Raw genomic sequence first — 16,484 nt, forward strand, 5'->3', positions numbered from 1 at the left:
CTCCAAAAGTAATCTTTTTTTTTTTTTTTGGTTACCTAAGAACAATTCAAAGATTAGATAGTTTTATTGATGGCATGGCATGTAAGAAAGTTATCATGAAGACTATTTAGAGCCATATTAAAACATCAAGCTATTTTTCTGGTAATTTTTATTTTTTTTATTTTTTTTTTTTTTAGGACAAACTAATCTCTTTATAGCCAAACGTGTTCATAAACCTTAATCCAGTGACCTATTTATTTTGAGTAACATTTAGTATATAGAGTGTTTGAGTTGGGAGGACCCTTCTTAAAAGGCAGGGCTTAGTAATTTTAAATAATATGCATTTCATGTAATAGACCCTGGGATGTTAGATCTGAATTGGTAACATCGGTAAAAATTGAGTTCCAGTAGTAATAAGCACTCTTATAGCCAGAACTTGGCTTCTAAATACCTTCCCTCACAAAAAGGGAACTAGGACTTCTTGGGGTAAATGGACAATTTCAGGTCTGAGTAAGACTGGAACATCTTATGCCAAAAAGAAAGTATACCAGGACTTAAGGGAACATGCAAAGAGAATAAAGGAGCCTGATCTGGGATAATTTGAATATGTGTGTGCTTAGTCACTCAATTGTGTCCAACTCTTTGCAACCCTATGGACTGTAGCCTGCCAGGCTCCTCTGTCCATGGGGATTCTCCAGGCAAGAATACTAGAGTGGGTTGCCATGCCCTTCTCAAGGGGATCTTCCCAACTGAGGGATTGAACCCAGGTCTCCCGAATTGCAGGTGGATTCTTTACTGTTTGAGCCACCACCAATCCCACTTTTGGGCATATATCCAAAGGAAACAAAATCATTATCTTGAAGAGATGTCTGTTCTCCCATGTGCATTGCAGCATTATCACAATTGCCAAGGTATGGAAACAGCCTAGGTGTCCATCAGTAGATGAACGGATAAGGAAAACGTGGTATGTATATATAATGGAATATTATTCAGCTTTAAAAATGAAGGAAATTCTGTCATTTGCAACAACACGGATGAAACTGTAGGGTATTATGCTAAGAAAAATGAGCCAGACAGACAAAGACAAATACTGCGTGCTATCATTTAAATGTCAGATCTAAAGACTAAAAAGTCAAACTCTTAGAAACAGAATAGAGAAGTAGTTGTCAGAGGCTGGGGGCTAGGGGAAACAGGAAGAGGTTGGTAAAAGGTTCAGACTTTCAGCTATAAGACAATTAGTACTGAGGATCTAATGTATAACGTGGTGAGTACAGTAGATAACACTATCTTGTATAATTGAAATTTGTTAAACAAGTAGAACAAATGTTCTCACACAAACAAAGAAGTAAATATGTAAGGTGACAGCTATTAACTAACTCAACTGGGGAAATCCTCCCACAGAGTGAGTGAGTGAGTGAGTGAGTGAGTGAGTGAGTGAGTGAGTGTGTGTGTGTGTGTGTGTGTGTGTGTGTGTGTGTATCAAATCATGCTGTACACTTTACCTTATAATTTGGTCAATTATACCTCAATAAAGCTAAAAATACATACACATACATCACAAACACAACAAAGCTTGTTTTCTGGTAATTATATTACTTTGCAATTCTTAATATGATAGTAACCATCATATGTACCTTAAGAATCTACTAAAATGAACTAGTTCTAAAAAAACAAATCAAAAAATCTATTAATACATAATTAATAAAGGAAAAAACCCATAATAACCATTAGGTACTTTTTTGGTTAAAAGTTCAAAAAGTTTTATTCATGGTTTAATGATCAACTCACTGTGACTTTAATTACATAGTCTCACCGATTTTTCATTTTTCCATGTGTAATTTTGTGAGACCCAGATGATAACAGTAAAATACCCACCTGCCCAGTCAGTTGATCAACCAATGCATATGACTGGTAGGTACTCACCTGAATTCAACCACGATCCTCTTCTGGGGGAGGCCAGAAAAAAGTTCACTTTTTAATCCATATTTTGAGCCATCTTCAATCACCTGTTGCAGTACTGTCTGTAAAGTAAAAGGTATGGGATTTAATGATACAGAAAAATTGCAATTTTCTCAATTACTTTGTTACTGGGAACTAATTCTTGCTAATTTTCTCATTCTAATTTATGGAGCTGAGAATTTTACAGCATTGTTAGCAGCTCTGCCTTCTTTGATCGCTAATGCTAATCAGAGTAGTCATGACACAAGTTAACATCTACGGGGCTCATGTCTATTCATCCTTACAGCAGCCAATGATGGAGATATTTTACAGATGAAGAAACTGAAGTTTAGAGAGGTAACTGCCAGAAGTCCATAGCAAATAGCAACAATAATACTAGAAGCAGCATCTAATATTTATTGAATGCAGATTTCAAGCCAGGCACTGTACTAAACATTTTATATGTATTATATATATTACTCCTCACAACTACCCTGAAATGAGTATTATTTTTACAAGTGAGGAGACAGAAGCTCAGACTGGTTAAGTAACTTTCCCAAGGTCACATTGCAAAAACTTTGCTCACTCCACAGCCTAAGTGTTAACTCGGCATGGTGCTGCTACTTCTGTGATACTGATGATCTCAGTAATGGTAGAAAACAAATAAAAAAATATATATAATTCAAGTGCCTCTTGGCTACATAAGAAATGAGGCAATACCACAGAAACTGTCAAAACATATTCCAGGTTAACTTTTAGTTACTAACCACAGAATTACTATATAGGTTACAAAATTCATACTTTATTTTTTGCTAAGGGTGATGATGCATTTATTCATTATTTATTTTTTACTGTAGGATTTTGAAATGACTGATAGATTTTTATTTACTCTTAAATTGATTTTGTTCCACAAACAGGATTTTACATCCTAAAAATGTAGTTTCTGACATGAAGAATTCTATGGTTAGAGCTCTTAAGACAGTCACTAAATCGAAAAGGCAGAAAGGGAGTAGGAGGCAATAAAGCAACACTTTTAAGAAGCCTCTATTGAGTGCCAGGTTCAAGTCTAGAAGCTTCTATGTTATCTTTAAGCCTTACAATCTTAAAATGGGCAACATTTCCCATTTAACTGATGCAAGAACTAGGTTCAGATATAGAGAAAATCTTTCACTGACACTGTGCATTAAGCTATATAGAGAAGATTATATAGACATTAAATATTGTCTATTGTACACGAGGAACTCATTCAATGTTTGTTACTCCAAGAACATGGGTCACAAGAAGACTGCAAATAGGGCAGTAAATGTTATAGGTAATTCACATTTGGATCATTCAGAGGTTAAGGCTTATCCATCCTTTTCATCCTCTATCCCTTTTTATGTAAGGGATGGCAGACTCCAAAAAAGGTAGTAGCAGTTAGTTAGAATTCTCTTTTAACAAATGACTCTTGAATAATTGATTTCTCTGGCATAAACAAACTAAGAAAAAAAAATCTTTAAGACTATCTTATGTGCTTCACTTCCAAAGCACTCACTGACAATTGAACCCACCTGCTAACTAGTTTCTTTCTCTACTACTTCACTGAAGGTGCTCTCAAAATCGGTATTTTAAATGTCAACTCAGCTGAATACTTAAGTTGTGTTTATTAATCAATTCATTTTTTGTAAAATTAAAAAAACTAAACAAATTAAGATAGGGCTAAAGTCTGCTCTAATCCTCGTCCCTTTCTGCCTTCCCCAGGGGTAACCACTTTTAAGCATCATTTTGGTGGATGACGACTCCCTCCTCCTTGAAACTACCCTTCCTTCCTTGGTTGCAGTGACATCATTCTACTGACTTTTGCTTTCCTTTGTAGATCCCTCTTTCAATGCCCACCCCGATTCCCTCGCTGCACTCTTTCCTCACTTCTCGTTCCTTATTTACACTTCTTCTAGGTGTAAAGTCCTAAGACTTCACCACTTACCTACCAGAATCTTGTGCTATAGACTGATCTACACAACTTAGGATCGAGCATCTCCCTCAGGCACTTCAAATAGAACATACTCCTCTTCCTTTTACATTTTTCATTTCCACAAACTTCACTCTGAACCCTCCAGCTAACCAAGTCAGAGACCTGGGAGTCCCTAAGATCTGCCTTTTTCCCTCAACCTCCAGAATCAATCATCTGTTAATCACCAAGCTCTGCATGTGCTGTCTCCTACATATCATTCTAGTTTTCTCCTCTGGTTTAGACCCTCATTATCTGTCAGCTACACTGCTACAAAAACTAAAACAGAAAAGTAACACCTATCTTACATAATATACATATTCAATCAGGTCTATGGGCTTTCCTAGTGGCTCAGTGATAGAGAATCCGACTACCAATATGGGAGACACAGGTTTGATCTTTGGGTTGGAAAGAGCCCCTGGAGAAGGAAATGGCAATCTACTCCAGTATTCTTGCCTGGGAATCCCATGGACAGAGGAGCCTGGTGGGCTAAACACCGTGGCGTCACAAGAGAGTCAGACATGATTTACTTTCTGTTTAAAGGTTTCAATGACTTCTTACCACTTAAGTGATTTTACCAGTTTCTGGTTTGATTTTTACATGCATATCATTTTTACTTTTTTAATTTTGAGGAACTTAATTTGTTGAAAAGCACACTGTAATACTGATAAAAATCACAAGTTAGAAGTGTTTTATAATAACAGATAATATATAATGATTAAAATGAAATAAATTTCATTAGCATAATACCAAAAAATCATAACAGGGGCCACCTTTGGTACACATAACTCACCATGGAAATGACGACAGAGGAAAAAGCTGAAACTATTATGCACTATTATGAAACTATTATTCCCACTGTGTAATTTCACATCCTTCCCCATGCCATCCAATGTACAAATCATACTCAATCAACTTCTGACTTCCAAACAATGCCATATTCTTATTTGTACCCTGGCCCAACTGTCCCCTCTTCCTGGAATGCCTCCCCAAGTATATTCTTTATTTTCATCCTAATTCAAGGTTACCTTTTGCTTCCTCAAGACAGATTTACTTTGAGGGAGTAAAGGAAAAAAAGAAAAGATTTATGTGCTTCTTTCTTTCCACCGGGGTTGCATCTTATACATGCCTTCATTATATGATTCATCCCAGTGTCCAGCCATTACACATTACTTGTGATTTTTTTATGCTTTTCTTTCCTTGAGGCCAGGACACATGCCATTTGTCTCTGTATTTCAGTAATATAGTCCCTGGCAAATAATAAGCAAGGGGTTTATTGAATTAGTGGGCACAAAGAAGAATGTCAGAGAGCTAGTAAAGTTACCTGATATTACAAAAGAGAAATAAGTTAGGGGCCATCTATTCACCAATATTTATGTTTAAAGGTAAGATATACTTGGTAATGTAAATGGAGGTACATAAAGAACTTAGCAGAAATTAAATCTTTCAAAAGTTTCACTTTTTGGAATGCTTTAGCCAATTAATGACTATTCCAATTGGCTGGTACTTTCTATTTACCTCCCACCATTTCATTTTCTGTGGATGAATTTTGCCATTTTATTGAATTCTTTATTGGTTGGTATTTCTCTACAACTTTCAACAGAACTTCTAATGAAGCTACCACTGCTTGATTAACAGGTCAGTTCCTTAGTCAGTAGCTGAAACATGCTTAATCATTCATTCTTTCCACGTGTTCAACTGACACTACACATGATTTGAATGTAACCACTGCCTACTGACATAAACTCAATTAGTGAAATAATGAGCAAAGTTAGAGCCACTGAAATCAGTCTTTTTTTTTTCCTTTTCCTTAAGTTTTGGAAGAGCATATACAGTTGAATTTGGCAAATAAAACTGCATGTATGTGAAATAAAAAATAAGGTTATTCATTGTGTATTTCTAAGGCACACCAAAAAAAAAAAAAAAACCCAAATAGGATTTTGTTTGCTTTTTCCCTATGTGGTTAAACTTGTTTTCTGTTTTTCCTCCCTGTAAACCGAATTAACTATTAATTGAAGCTATAGTTCCTTCTGAAAGTCATCTGTGAAAAGTGAAAGTGAAAGTTGCTCAGTTGTGTCTGACTCTCTGTGACCCTATGGGCTATATAGTCCATGGAATTCTCCAGGCTAGAATACTGGAGTGGGTAGCCTTCCCCTTCTCCAGGAGATCTTCCCAACCCAGGGATCAAACCCAGGTGTCCCGCACTGCTGGCAGATTCTTTTACCAGATGAGCCACAAGGGAAGCCCAAGAATACTGGAGTAGGTAGCCTATCGCTTCTCTAGCAGATCTTCCCAACTCAGGAATTAAACCGGGATCTCCTGCACTGCAAGCAGATTCTTTACCAATTGAGCTATCAGGGAAGCCCAAGGAACAAGTTTGGTACCAAAGTGATCGTTCTTCATAGTGATAAGTTCTTCTAGCACTGAAAAATATAGTATTATCTAGCCCCAGAGATTTGGCAGTTTGCACTACTTTTAATTTCACATTTTAGCCTCCTACCTTTGAGGATGATTTATATGAGGACAGTATAAACTGCTATTAGTGATCCAAACCTAAGCTAACATTTAATCATCCCGATTCTGCCAGTATTAATAACTCAATTGCAATGCATGAACAGATACATTTTATGCAAGGCTGAATTTGTACACGTGTAAGCAATGACAAACTCATAATTCTCTGCTTGATGATTAAGTTTTGGACATAGATCATCGGCTACATGTTAATCTTGATAACTTCAAAGTGGAAAAAAAGTTTTATAATGGTCCTGAGAGGGTTGAATTTTCTTTTCAATGCGATCTGGAAACTTGAGACTCACAAGTGAATATTGTTTAAGGCCCAAAAATAATGGAGCCAAGTGTAGAAGAAATTAGGCTTTGAGCAGATAAGAATTATTAAATCATAACTTATAACACAGGTAAAATGCTTAATATTCCTTTCCCAAACTATGAGTACTGCTCTAGGATGTATCTTTACTGTGACACTGAGCAGGGCTTCTGTAAGCAATCGGCTTGCCCTTTAATGAAAATCACATTATCCAGAGCCTCAAAGTTGTTACAATGAAGGGAGGGTTTCCACATGAGGAAGAGCAGCTGAACCCCAAAGCTCTCACTTTTTCCCCCACACTGTCAACTGAGAAGGATTTGCGAATATTTTTAATAAGTGAGCTAGTGGGCATCCTTATACCACAGAAAAACCTCAATTAATTGTAATAAAGCATGAAAACTCACAACCATTGAAATTTTAAATTATTAACAAAATATATGCCTTGCCTCGAAATATAAACCACATCTCCTTCAGCTAAGCTGGCTATAAAGGCAAACATCTACCATAGCACATTTTCCCATCTCAGGGAAAACAAAAAATGTAAAATATTGGCATCTATCAAGGGGCCTAAAATTTGGAAGGCACACTGGTAAGCTGCCTTTCTCCTTCTACAAACACTGAAAAAGCAACTGGGAAGAAAGAGTTATTTATTTCAAAATGGGACATTAGATTCACTGGTTTGCCAAGTTGACATGAAATGTTATCAAGAGCCCAACAAGATAAAGACACTTTTTGACAATCTCAAAACAAATTTCCTTCTTGTCCCTGTGACAGATTTTGGTTTAACAAGTTTAATCTTGAAATAACAGTGGAAAAAAAGATAAAAGAAAAAAGTTCAAAGATCTAAAGACAAGCATGAAACACTTTTTCAGAAGAATTATAGGACTGATGGGTAAATATCTGTAAACTATATAACCTTGGTAAGAAACTATTAGAAGTTTTGGTTTTATCTTTATTTGCAATTAAAGACCATAGTATATACAAAGTCTGACCTATCCAACAATTGTGTTGTTTTTTGTTTTTTTTTTTAATAATAGACCAAACAATGCATTATGATAAATTTTAAAGTTCGATTGAGATAAAACTCAAAGGGTCTCACACCACTGCTTATCTAGGATTACCTGTCCTCCACACTCACTCAACAGAGACCCAATTCCTCTATGAGGTTTCCCCAACTCCTTCAGGTCATTCTATTTCACCATCTCTGATCTTTCTTATGCTTACTGTACCACTTTAAGAAAATTCATATTGTTTTATTAGAAGAAAAAGAGTCTTACGGTTTTTCTCGTATACATCTTATGCTTCCAATAGATTATAGGCTACTAAAGAGTGGCAACCAGCTACTGCTTTCAAAGTATTCAATGTACTACTTTGTACTTTGTACAATGTACTTTCAATGTACTGCTTTCCTGTATTCAATATGGAGTCCAATGATTCATTTAATAATAGTATCTCGCACTTACTGCATGCCTGGTGCTGTGCTAGGAACCGTGTATGTGAGAAAAACAGATGCTATAAGCCCTAATGGAAATTAGAGTTTAAAGGGCAAAAGGCATTCATCAAATAAGAAAAATGTAAAATACCAACTACAGTTAAGTTTTGCCAAGGAGGCATATACAGTGTTAAGAGAGTGTATGAATGAAGGGGTCAGAAAGGCACTGCTAGGGAAAAACCAAGATGTGCAGGATAAGCAGACTGAACTTGGGGTGATTTCCACGCAGTGGGATCAGAATGTGTAAAAGTTCTGAGGCAAGAGGAGGCAGGATAAGTTTAAGAACTGGAGGGAAAACACTGTAGCTGAAGCGGAGGGAACGAGAGAAGGTGCAACAGCTGCACCGTAACCCATTCTTACCTTTGTTAACAGTTCTCTGTTGATTTTGAAATTTACAGTCCCTTGACCAGTGCTGATTTCACTCACCACTGTGTCACATTTTAGCTGAAAAGATATAAAGTAAAACAGGTATGTTATAAAATAGGCCTAATGAGTTTTGCAGTTCTAATCCTATGGGACTGGCTTCCAAGGACAGCAGATGTGTCCTTTCTCATAGTCATGTGTCTGGACTTGGGCTTAGCTGGTCTCTCCAGCTCTGTCATTATATTTGTGTTCACATGTTTTCTTCTTTCCCGGCTGGAATGCTACTCTACTCAGAGACTCTCGCTTCCTCTTTCCCATTCTCTCACTTCAAATTCTCTAATGTGGAAAAAAGGGAGCCATCACTTGACCCCCACCTCACGTACTATAACATGCAATGAACTCTTTATTTTACCCACCTTTCGTAAGAGTGTTAGAACATGATACCCTGTTAGGGCCTCTGCTAAAACAACTTACACCCCCATAAAATATGTAAAAAATTTAAATATTTGGTCTTTAATGAACACGCTTTACATTTTTAACCAACCAGATGTTCAAAGCAGCTGGGAGACTTAAAGAGATACCTGTTGTTACTGAGGAGCCACCAGCTTTCATTTTTGAGAACTCACAGGAGGAGGAAATAAATATTGTAGTTAGGAGAATTTTATTCCTGGTATGCTTCCTGATAAAAATCTGGGTTGAGAGACCATGGGTTCAATCCCTAGTTGGGGAACTAAGGTCCTGCGTGCAGTGTGGCAAAAAAAGAAAAAAAACCCGGGGTGATTTCTGTGGTCAAATAAACATTGACTTAGCTACCAGAGCCTCTTTATTATACTCATTCTTTATATATTTTTTTCTGTGAAACTGACTTTCATTGTTTGGACTCTTCAGAGTGCCCATGCCTTCCTCAGTGTCACATGTAGTAATCCTATTTAAAACAAAAACAAAACAACTTTGTCCCAGATCTTCCTCTTTCTTTCTGAAGGTATTAGACGCTCACAGTTTAGATGTGGTCATTCTCCACAGTCCTGTCAACTCCTCTCTCAGATACTGAGCCCATCGGAGATATTAGAAATGAAAGAGGATTACTAAATTATCTAACCACTTCTCTGAAATCATGGTTCTATTTACATCTAATCATTTCTTCGCATATTTTAATGTTCATCTTCTCAGAAACTCATTTTTTAAAACTGCAGCCCACTGTTCTAATTTATTAAACTTGTTCTCCTGAATTCAGAAGTCCATCCAGCTTCAATGTGTAAATTTAATTAACACTCAGTCTTCCTATAAGTAATAAAAAAACTGAATACTGTCAGCTCAACAGGAGTGTTTCATAACTAATTTCAAAAACCATCCTAACCTTATAATATGCAGCTAAAATAAATTTAAATTATACTTTCCAAGGTGTCTTGAACAAAAATACTATTAAATTCATTATTATGGCTGACATAGCCTGCAGAATATTTTTTTATTTAACATGTTTATTATAATGTCAAAAGAGATAATAGTGCTAAAGTACCTTCTCTGCCAGTCTCATGGCTTGAATTTGAATATCTGGTCTTGAATGGTCATTGTTGTTTTCCAATAGAGAATCCACAGAAAGCTGGAAGTCAGCTACCTCTCTAAAGACAGACGTGAAACAGGAAAAGACTGTTACCTTAAAAATGTTACCAGAGGGAAAACAAAAAAAGACTAATCACTTTGGGTTCTCTACACTGACATAATCTTATCAGAAGAAAGCAAAGCAATTAGAAGTATCATCACTATGTACTGATTGAGTACTTTATCTTATAAAATTCTTCCTCTTCCATCACCCAGCTGTAGCCTTATGGTATCTCTGTAAGAGACACACAGCAACCACCTTATTTGACAAATGTGAAAAATGATGTCTGGCAAGTTCATTGTCTCCCCTAAAAGTCTATTGCAACTACTAAACAGAGTCAGAAAAAGCTCAAGTCTCTTGACCTCTTCTACAAATCTTCCTCCACTATTTCAAATACTTCCTTCTTTCAAGCCTCTTCATTGACCTTCAGATGACCAAAGCAAAATTTTTAAAAACTGGTGAAATCTGAATTTTAACATGCTGCTGCTGCTAAGTCGCTTCAGTCGTGTCCGACTCTGTGAGACCCCATAGACAGCAGCCCACCAGGCTCCTCCATCCATGGGATTTTCCAGGCAAGAGTACTGGAGCGGGGTGCCACTGTATTATTCTTAACACTCAGTAGTTCTTTAAAGAGACAGACACTGCCATTCTTTTCATTGGGTTGGTGATGAAACAATGCAAAAACAAAGAAACCAAGAAAGAAACTAGGCAATCGAGTAGTGAAAACAATCATTTCCTTCAAAGAGCAGTTATCTCTAAGGAAGGATGGTATACAGGTGGCTTCAACAGTAACCAATGTTTGATTTGTAGAAAACAAAATTTGGAAAAAATTAAGACCTAACATGTTAGAAAGTGAGCATGAGTGTTCATTACATTATTCTCTATAAATTTTCTATAGTTTGAAATTGTTCAAGGTATAAAAATAATATACAAACTTCCAATTAATTACTGACACTGAATGTTTAATAACGAAGTAGAGAATGAGACTCTCTGGGCAGAATAGGTGGGCTGAACCACTGTCTGTCTAGCCCATTTCTAGCCCCCTCACCTGCTCTTGGACTTCCCTGGTGGCTCAGCTGGTAAAGAGTCCGCTTGCAATGTGGGAGACCTGGGTTCAATCCCTGGGTTGGGAAGATCCCCTGGAGAAGGGAATGGCTACCCACTCCAGTATTCTGGCCTGGAGAATTCCATGGACTGTGTAGTCCATGAGGTCGCAAAGAGTTGGACACGACTGAGCGACTTTCACTTCACTTCAACACAAAACACAGGAGCACAAATAACTTCCTTATCATTCTTGAAATCCAGGCATATGTCTAAAAAATTGTGTAACTTCTGATCACATTAAGGAATCTAGTCAATAATAACCACTAAGAATTTTCCTGAGCCTTGAGCAGTGACCAAGGTGGCAGAATAAAAAGACCCTGAGCTAACCTCCTTCTGCATGCACATGAAAACTGCAACTATTTAACAGAGCAACTATCCACTGAAGTCACTGGATGACTAGGCGGCTCAGACAGTGAAGAATCCCCCTGCAATCCAGGAGATCCAAGTACCATCTCTAGGTTGGGAAGATCCCCTGGAGAAGGAAATGGTTACCCACTCCAGAATTCATGCTGGGAGAATTCCACGGACAGAGGAGCGTGGTGGGCTACAGTCCATGGGGTCACAAAAGAGTGGGACACAACTGAGTGACTAAGTATAGCAGCACAACTTGGGACAGAGACACTGATAGCAGTCAATTTAGGGAGCTCATTCATGAGGATACTGGTGCTAGTAAATACCATTTTGAAATTCTCCTTCAAGCTTATTAGTGCTGGGTTCCAGCTTCAGGTACTAGCCAGTCTCATTAGTTTGGGGGTATTCCAGGCCAGGTACATGGCCGCACCCAACAATGGGCTGACAATAGCCAAGGGATCCCCAGGCTGCCACAAGTGTTCATAGGGACCCTCCTTCCTCACTGGGGTGGGCATCAGCCCTGGGATTCCTGGACCCTGCAGCAAAAGATATGGCTCAGCCCACTAGGACACAGCCTTACTCAACATAAGGCTGACACCACCTCCAGGATATCCCGGGCACCTTAGCCAGCCGGGTCAGGACATGGCCACACTCACCAGTGGGCGATCACCAGCCTTGGGTCACTTTGACCCTGCCCTCCAGGAGGCCATCACCAGCCCCAGGACTATTCAAGGCCGTGGCCCTGTTCATGAGCAGGCTAACACTGGCTCTGGGACTGTGGGCCCTGCAGCTAGCCACCCTAGGACTTAGCTCCCCAACAGAGAGGCAGCACTAGTCTCAGGATCCCTGGGGCCCTGTAGCCAGTTGTCTTATGACCCAGCCCTACCCATCTGCTGGCCTGTACCAGGCCCTGGGGTCCCCTGGTCACACAGCCAGCCACCTCAGGACCCACCCCTGCTGATCAGCTTGTCATCATCAATAATGGGACACATCAGGCCAAGTACATCTCTGGGCAGGGACACAGCCCCACCCAGCTGAAGGTCAGGCATCTCAAGACCTCCAGAGTCCCAAGCTTCCCTGGGACTTGGTCCTGCCCACCAGAGGGCCCAGGACCAACCCCCACCCGGCTCCCCTCCCCCCGCCCCCATTGCTGGCACTACTCCTGGACCCTCAGGGTTACATTAGACCCAGTACCACCTACCAGTGAGCTGACAGACTGGGACCACTAGGGGGGCCTTGTAGCTACAGACACCAGGACCTGGCTCTGCCACCAATAGGCCAACACTAGCCCTTGGACCTTCTGGGGCTCTGTAGTCAATTGACTTCAACCAACCATGGATCATGAAGTATCGCAGTTCATGCTAGCTGAAAAAAAAATCCACATATAGCTGCACCCATGCAATTCAAACCCATGCTGTTCAAGAGTCAACTATATAATTCAGAGAATTAGACTACCTGAACAAATAGATTCATATCACATTAAATAAACCACATTAACAAAAATATTTCTTAATTTTCCTGGCATGTTATAGCACTTTAGAATCAAATTAGAAATACAGAACAGTTAGGTTTTGTTTCAGTACTCTAAAGGATAACTGGGGTTATGAAGACAAAGCAGTAGCAATTCCTTTAAACAAATTCAATATGCAGAATTTTCAACTGGTAGATTAGAGAAATTGAGGTCCTCCTTATTATTTATTTTCTATGAAACAAAATCTTAGTTTTTCAGACTGCTAAAGTGGAACTGCACAAAGGAACTCAAAGCAGGTATAGAAAATCTTATTCAAAAGAGGGGCCAAGACAACAGGCAAGTGAAAAGATGCCCAGCATCACTAATTACTAGGAAAACGCAAATAAAAATGAGGTATCACCTCACATCAGAATAGGTACTGTCAAAAAAGTGAGAAATAACAAGTGCTGACAAGAATGTGGAGAAAAAGGAATACTCATACACTGTTGGTGGGAATGTAGATTGGTGCAGCCACTACAGAGATTCCTCAAAAAGACTAGAGCTACCATATGATCCAGCAACTTCTGGGTATTTATCCAAAGAATATGAAAACACTAATTTGAAAAGATATAAGCACCCATATAGAGAAGGCAATGGCACCCCACTCCAGTACTCTTGCCTGGAAAATCCCATGCACGGAGGAGCCTGGTAGGCTGCAGTCTATGGGGTCACTAAGAGTCGGACACGACTGAGCAACTTCACTTTCACTTTTCACTTTCATGCATTGGAGAAGGAAATGGCAACCCACTCCAGTGTTATTGCCTGGAGAATCCCAGGGACGGTGGGGCCTGGTGGGCTGCCGTCTATGGGGTCGCACAGAGTCGGACACGACTGAGCGACTTAGCAGCAGCAAGCACCCATATATTTATTGCAGCATTATTTATAACAGTCAAGGTATAAAACAAACTAGTGCCCATAAATGAATTGATATAGAAGATGTACACACACACACACACACACACGAACAATGGAACGCTCCTCAGTCATAGAAAAAGACGAGATCTTGCCATTTGGGACAATGTGGATGGACCTTGAGGATATTATGCTCAATGAAGTAAGTCCGACCAAGAAAGAAAAATACCGTATGATTCTGCTCACATGTGGAGTATAAAGAACAAAAAATAAGTGAACAAATCAAATCAAACATACAGATACAGAGTTCTAGTTACTAGAGGGGAAGGGGTGGTGGGGAGAAGTAAACGGGTAAAGGGGATCAGCTGCATAATGACAGATGGAACACTAAATTTTTGGTGGTGACAAAGCATGCTATACTGTATACAGAATATTGTCCATGTGAAATATATATAATGTTACCTCATTTAAAAAAAAAAACAAGAAACAAAAGATGGGTCAAGACAGTTCAGCTTACTAAAGGTCTTTGAAACACAAAATAAAAACAGGCATTTCCATTATTATGCAAAATGCCCTTTACAGATTCATAAATTAGGTAACTGTTCGCAACACTGAATCAGTTTACATACAAAGCCCATCTTTTGGTCAGTGGTCTCCTCTATTCTTGGAACTCAATACAGATGAAGTTGTAACAGGCTATTTTAAAAATGCTCTTTTACAAGATCATATGTAGCCTTTCTCTTTCTTTTCCACTTATCCATTTGTCCTATTCTGGGAAAAAACATTCATTCTACTTTGTCTTAAAATCCTAACAAAGTTAAGGGGACAAAATATTTAAGGACATGATGGTATAGTAATAATGGTATCATTATATCGTAACAGTATAATGATAATTTAAGCTTAAAGCATTACGCCTACTACGTAGCTAATTTCTTGTCATTATTAATTAACTGAGAGAGTATTTTATTCAAGTATTGAAATTTTCTAGTCAACTGGGAGCCTGGTGGGCTGCTGTCTATGGGGTCGCACAGAGTTGGACAGGACTGAAGCTACCTAGCAGCAGCAGCAGCAGTCACCTGGTAAACAAGTATCAATGAGAATGATCAAACTCACAAAACAGCTCTCTCTGAATCCAAGTAGCAACTATATAGAGTATATGTAGCCCTAACCAGTAGTTCTCTATCACTGCTGCTACTGCTGCTAAGTCACTTCAGTCGTGTCCGACTCTGTGTGACCCCATAGACAGCAGCACACCAGGCTCCCCCGTCCCTGGGATTCTCTAGGCAAGAACACTGGAGTGGGTTGCCATTTCCTTCTCCAATGCATGAAAGTGAAAAGTGAAAGTGAAGTCGCTCAGTCGTGTCCGACTCTTAGCGACCCCATGGATTGCAGCCTTCCAGGCTCCTCCGTCCATGGGATTTTCCAGGCAAGAGTACTGGAGTGGGATGCCACTGCTTTCTCTATCACTGGGGGGGTCCTCAAATGGAAACAAACAAAAAAACTGAAACCAAACAAAACCACTAAAAATCTAGCAGTCAACATGGCACAATAGTATTCAGGCATTAGATACGTGTTTAATCTCTAAGATCTCTTCAAAAACTCTGATTTTCTAACTAGAATCATAGTTCTTTTATTTGCTGTTACAGAATTAACTCCAACCTTATTCCAAATTCCTCAAAGACTGCCATACAGTTATCACACTAGACATCAAAACAACATGAGAATATTAATATAATCTGCCATGTCAGAGTATTAAAGCATAGAATTTTATTATTTAAAGCCATAGAAATAACACATTAAATCATGTATTAAGGATAATTTCTTTTGTAAACTGGAGAGTAACTGCATTTTTTGGTTAACTGACAAAATCAATCACATTCTAGATCATTACAAATATATTATACTCAACTCTTTTCTGGAAATCGGAACTGCAGATATTGACTTGATCAAGTTTTCTGGTGGAAGATCCAACACTCTGGAAAGCTAGAAATCAAACAAAAAGAATAAAACAGTGCAAGATTGTTAATATATTTGTTCCAGATTAACAGAATGCTACTCAACAATTAAAAAAAATGCTGAACCACAACACAAATGAGCTTCAAATGTACTTTGTTTTGTGACAAGTGCCAGAATCAAAAGACTGTATAATGCACGATTCAACTTATTAGACATTCTGGAAAGCCCAAAACTCTAAGATTGAAGATTAGATCAGTGGTTGCCAGGAGTTGAGGACGAGAAGAGGGTTTGACCATATATTGGCAAATAGAACTGTTTACTAAAAAGGATCAATTTCTATTTGTAAATTTAAAAAACTTTTCTTCAAAGAGTAGGGATAAACCACTGAGGACCAAAGATAATTTGCTTTTTATTCATTCATAAAGTCTTTTTGTGCTAGACACTGTTTTAGGAGTTGTGAATACAGCAGTGACTAAAAGACAAAAATCTCACGCTACTTAAACAAGCAAACAAATAAATAATGGGGGG

At 38.6% G+C, this 16,484-nt stretch overlaps 1 protein-coding gene across 3 annotated transcripts in view; it reads right to left on the reverse strand.

Annotated features, from left to right (window-relative positions):
- RARS2 (arginyl-tRNA synthetase 2, mitochondrial) overlaps nucleotides 1–16,484 on the reverse strand; it is a 73,579-nt gene that overhangs the window by 38,970 nt on the left and 18,125 nt on the right. The window contains exons 2-6 of one of the 3 annotated variants that reach the window (XM_010834683.1): nucleotides 15,910–15,983; nucleotides 12,840–12,999; nucleotides 10,100–10,202; nucleotides 8,581–8,664; nucleotides 1,903–2,000 (exon numbers count right to left, since the gene is read on the reverse strand). In XM_010834683.1, the coding sequence (XP_010832985.1) occupies nucleotides 1,903–2,000; nucleotides 8,581–8,664; nucleotides 10,100–10,117 (200 nt within the window). In that variant the 5' untranslated portion in view covers nucleotides 10,118–10,202; nucleotides 12,840–12,999; nucleotides 15,910–15,983. Of the gene's footprint in view, nucleotides 1–1,902; nucleotides 2,001–8,580; nucleotides 8,665–10,099; nucleotides 10,203–12,839; nucleotides 13,004–15,909; nucleotides 15,984–16,484 lie in introns of all 3 variants that reach the window. The other 2 variants (XM_010834682.1, XM_010834681.1) reach the window with 2 other exon arrangements.

The sequence above is a fragment of the Bison bison genome, unplaced genomic scaffold (assembly GCF_000754665.1).
Source record: "Bison bison bison isolate TAMUID 2011002044 unplaced genomic scaffold, Bison_UMD1.0 scf7180017864035, whole genome shotgun sequence".
NCBI classification, from domain to species: domain Eukaryota; kingdom Metazoa; phylum Chordata; class Mammalia; order Artiodactyla; family Bovidae; genus Bison; species Bison bison.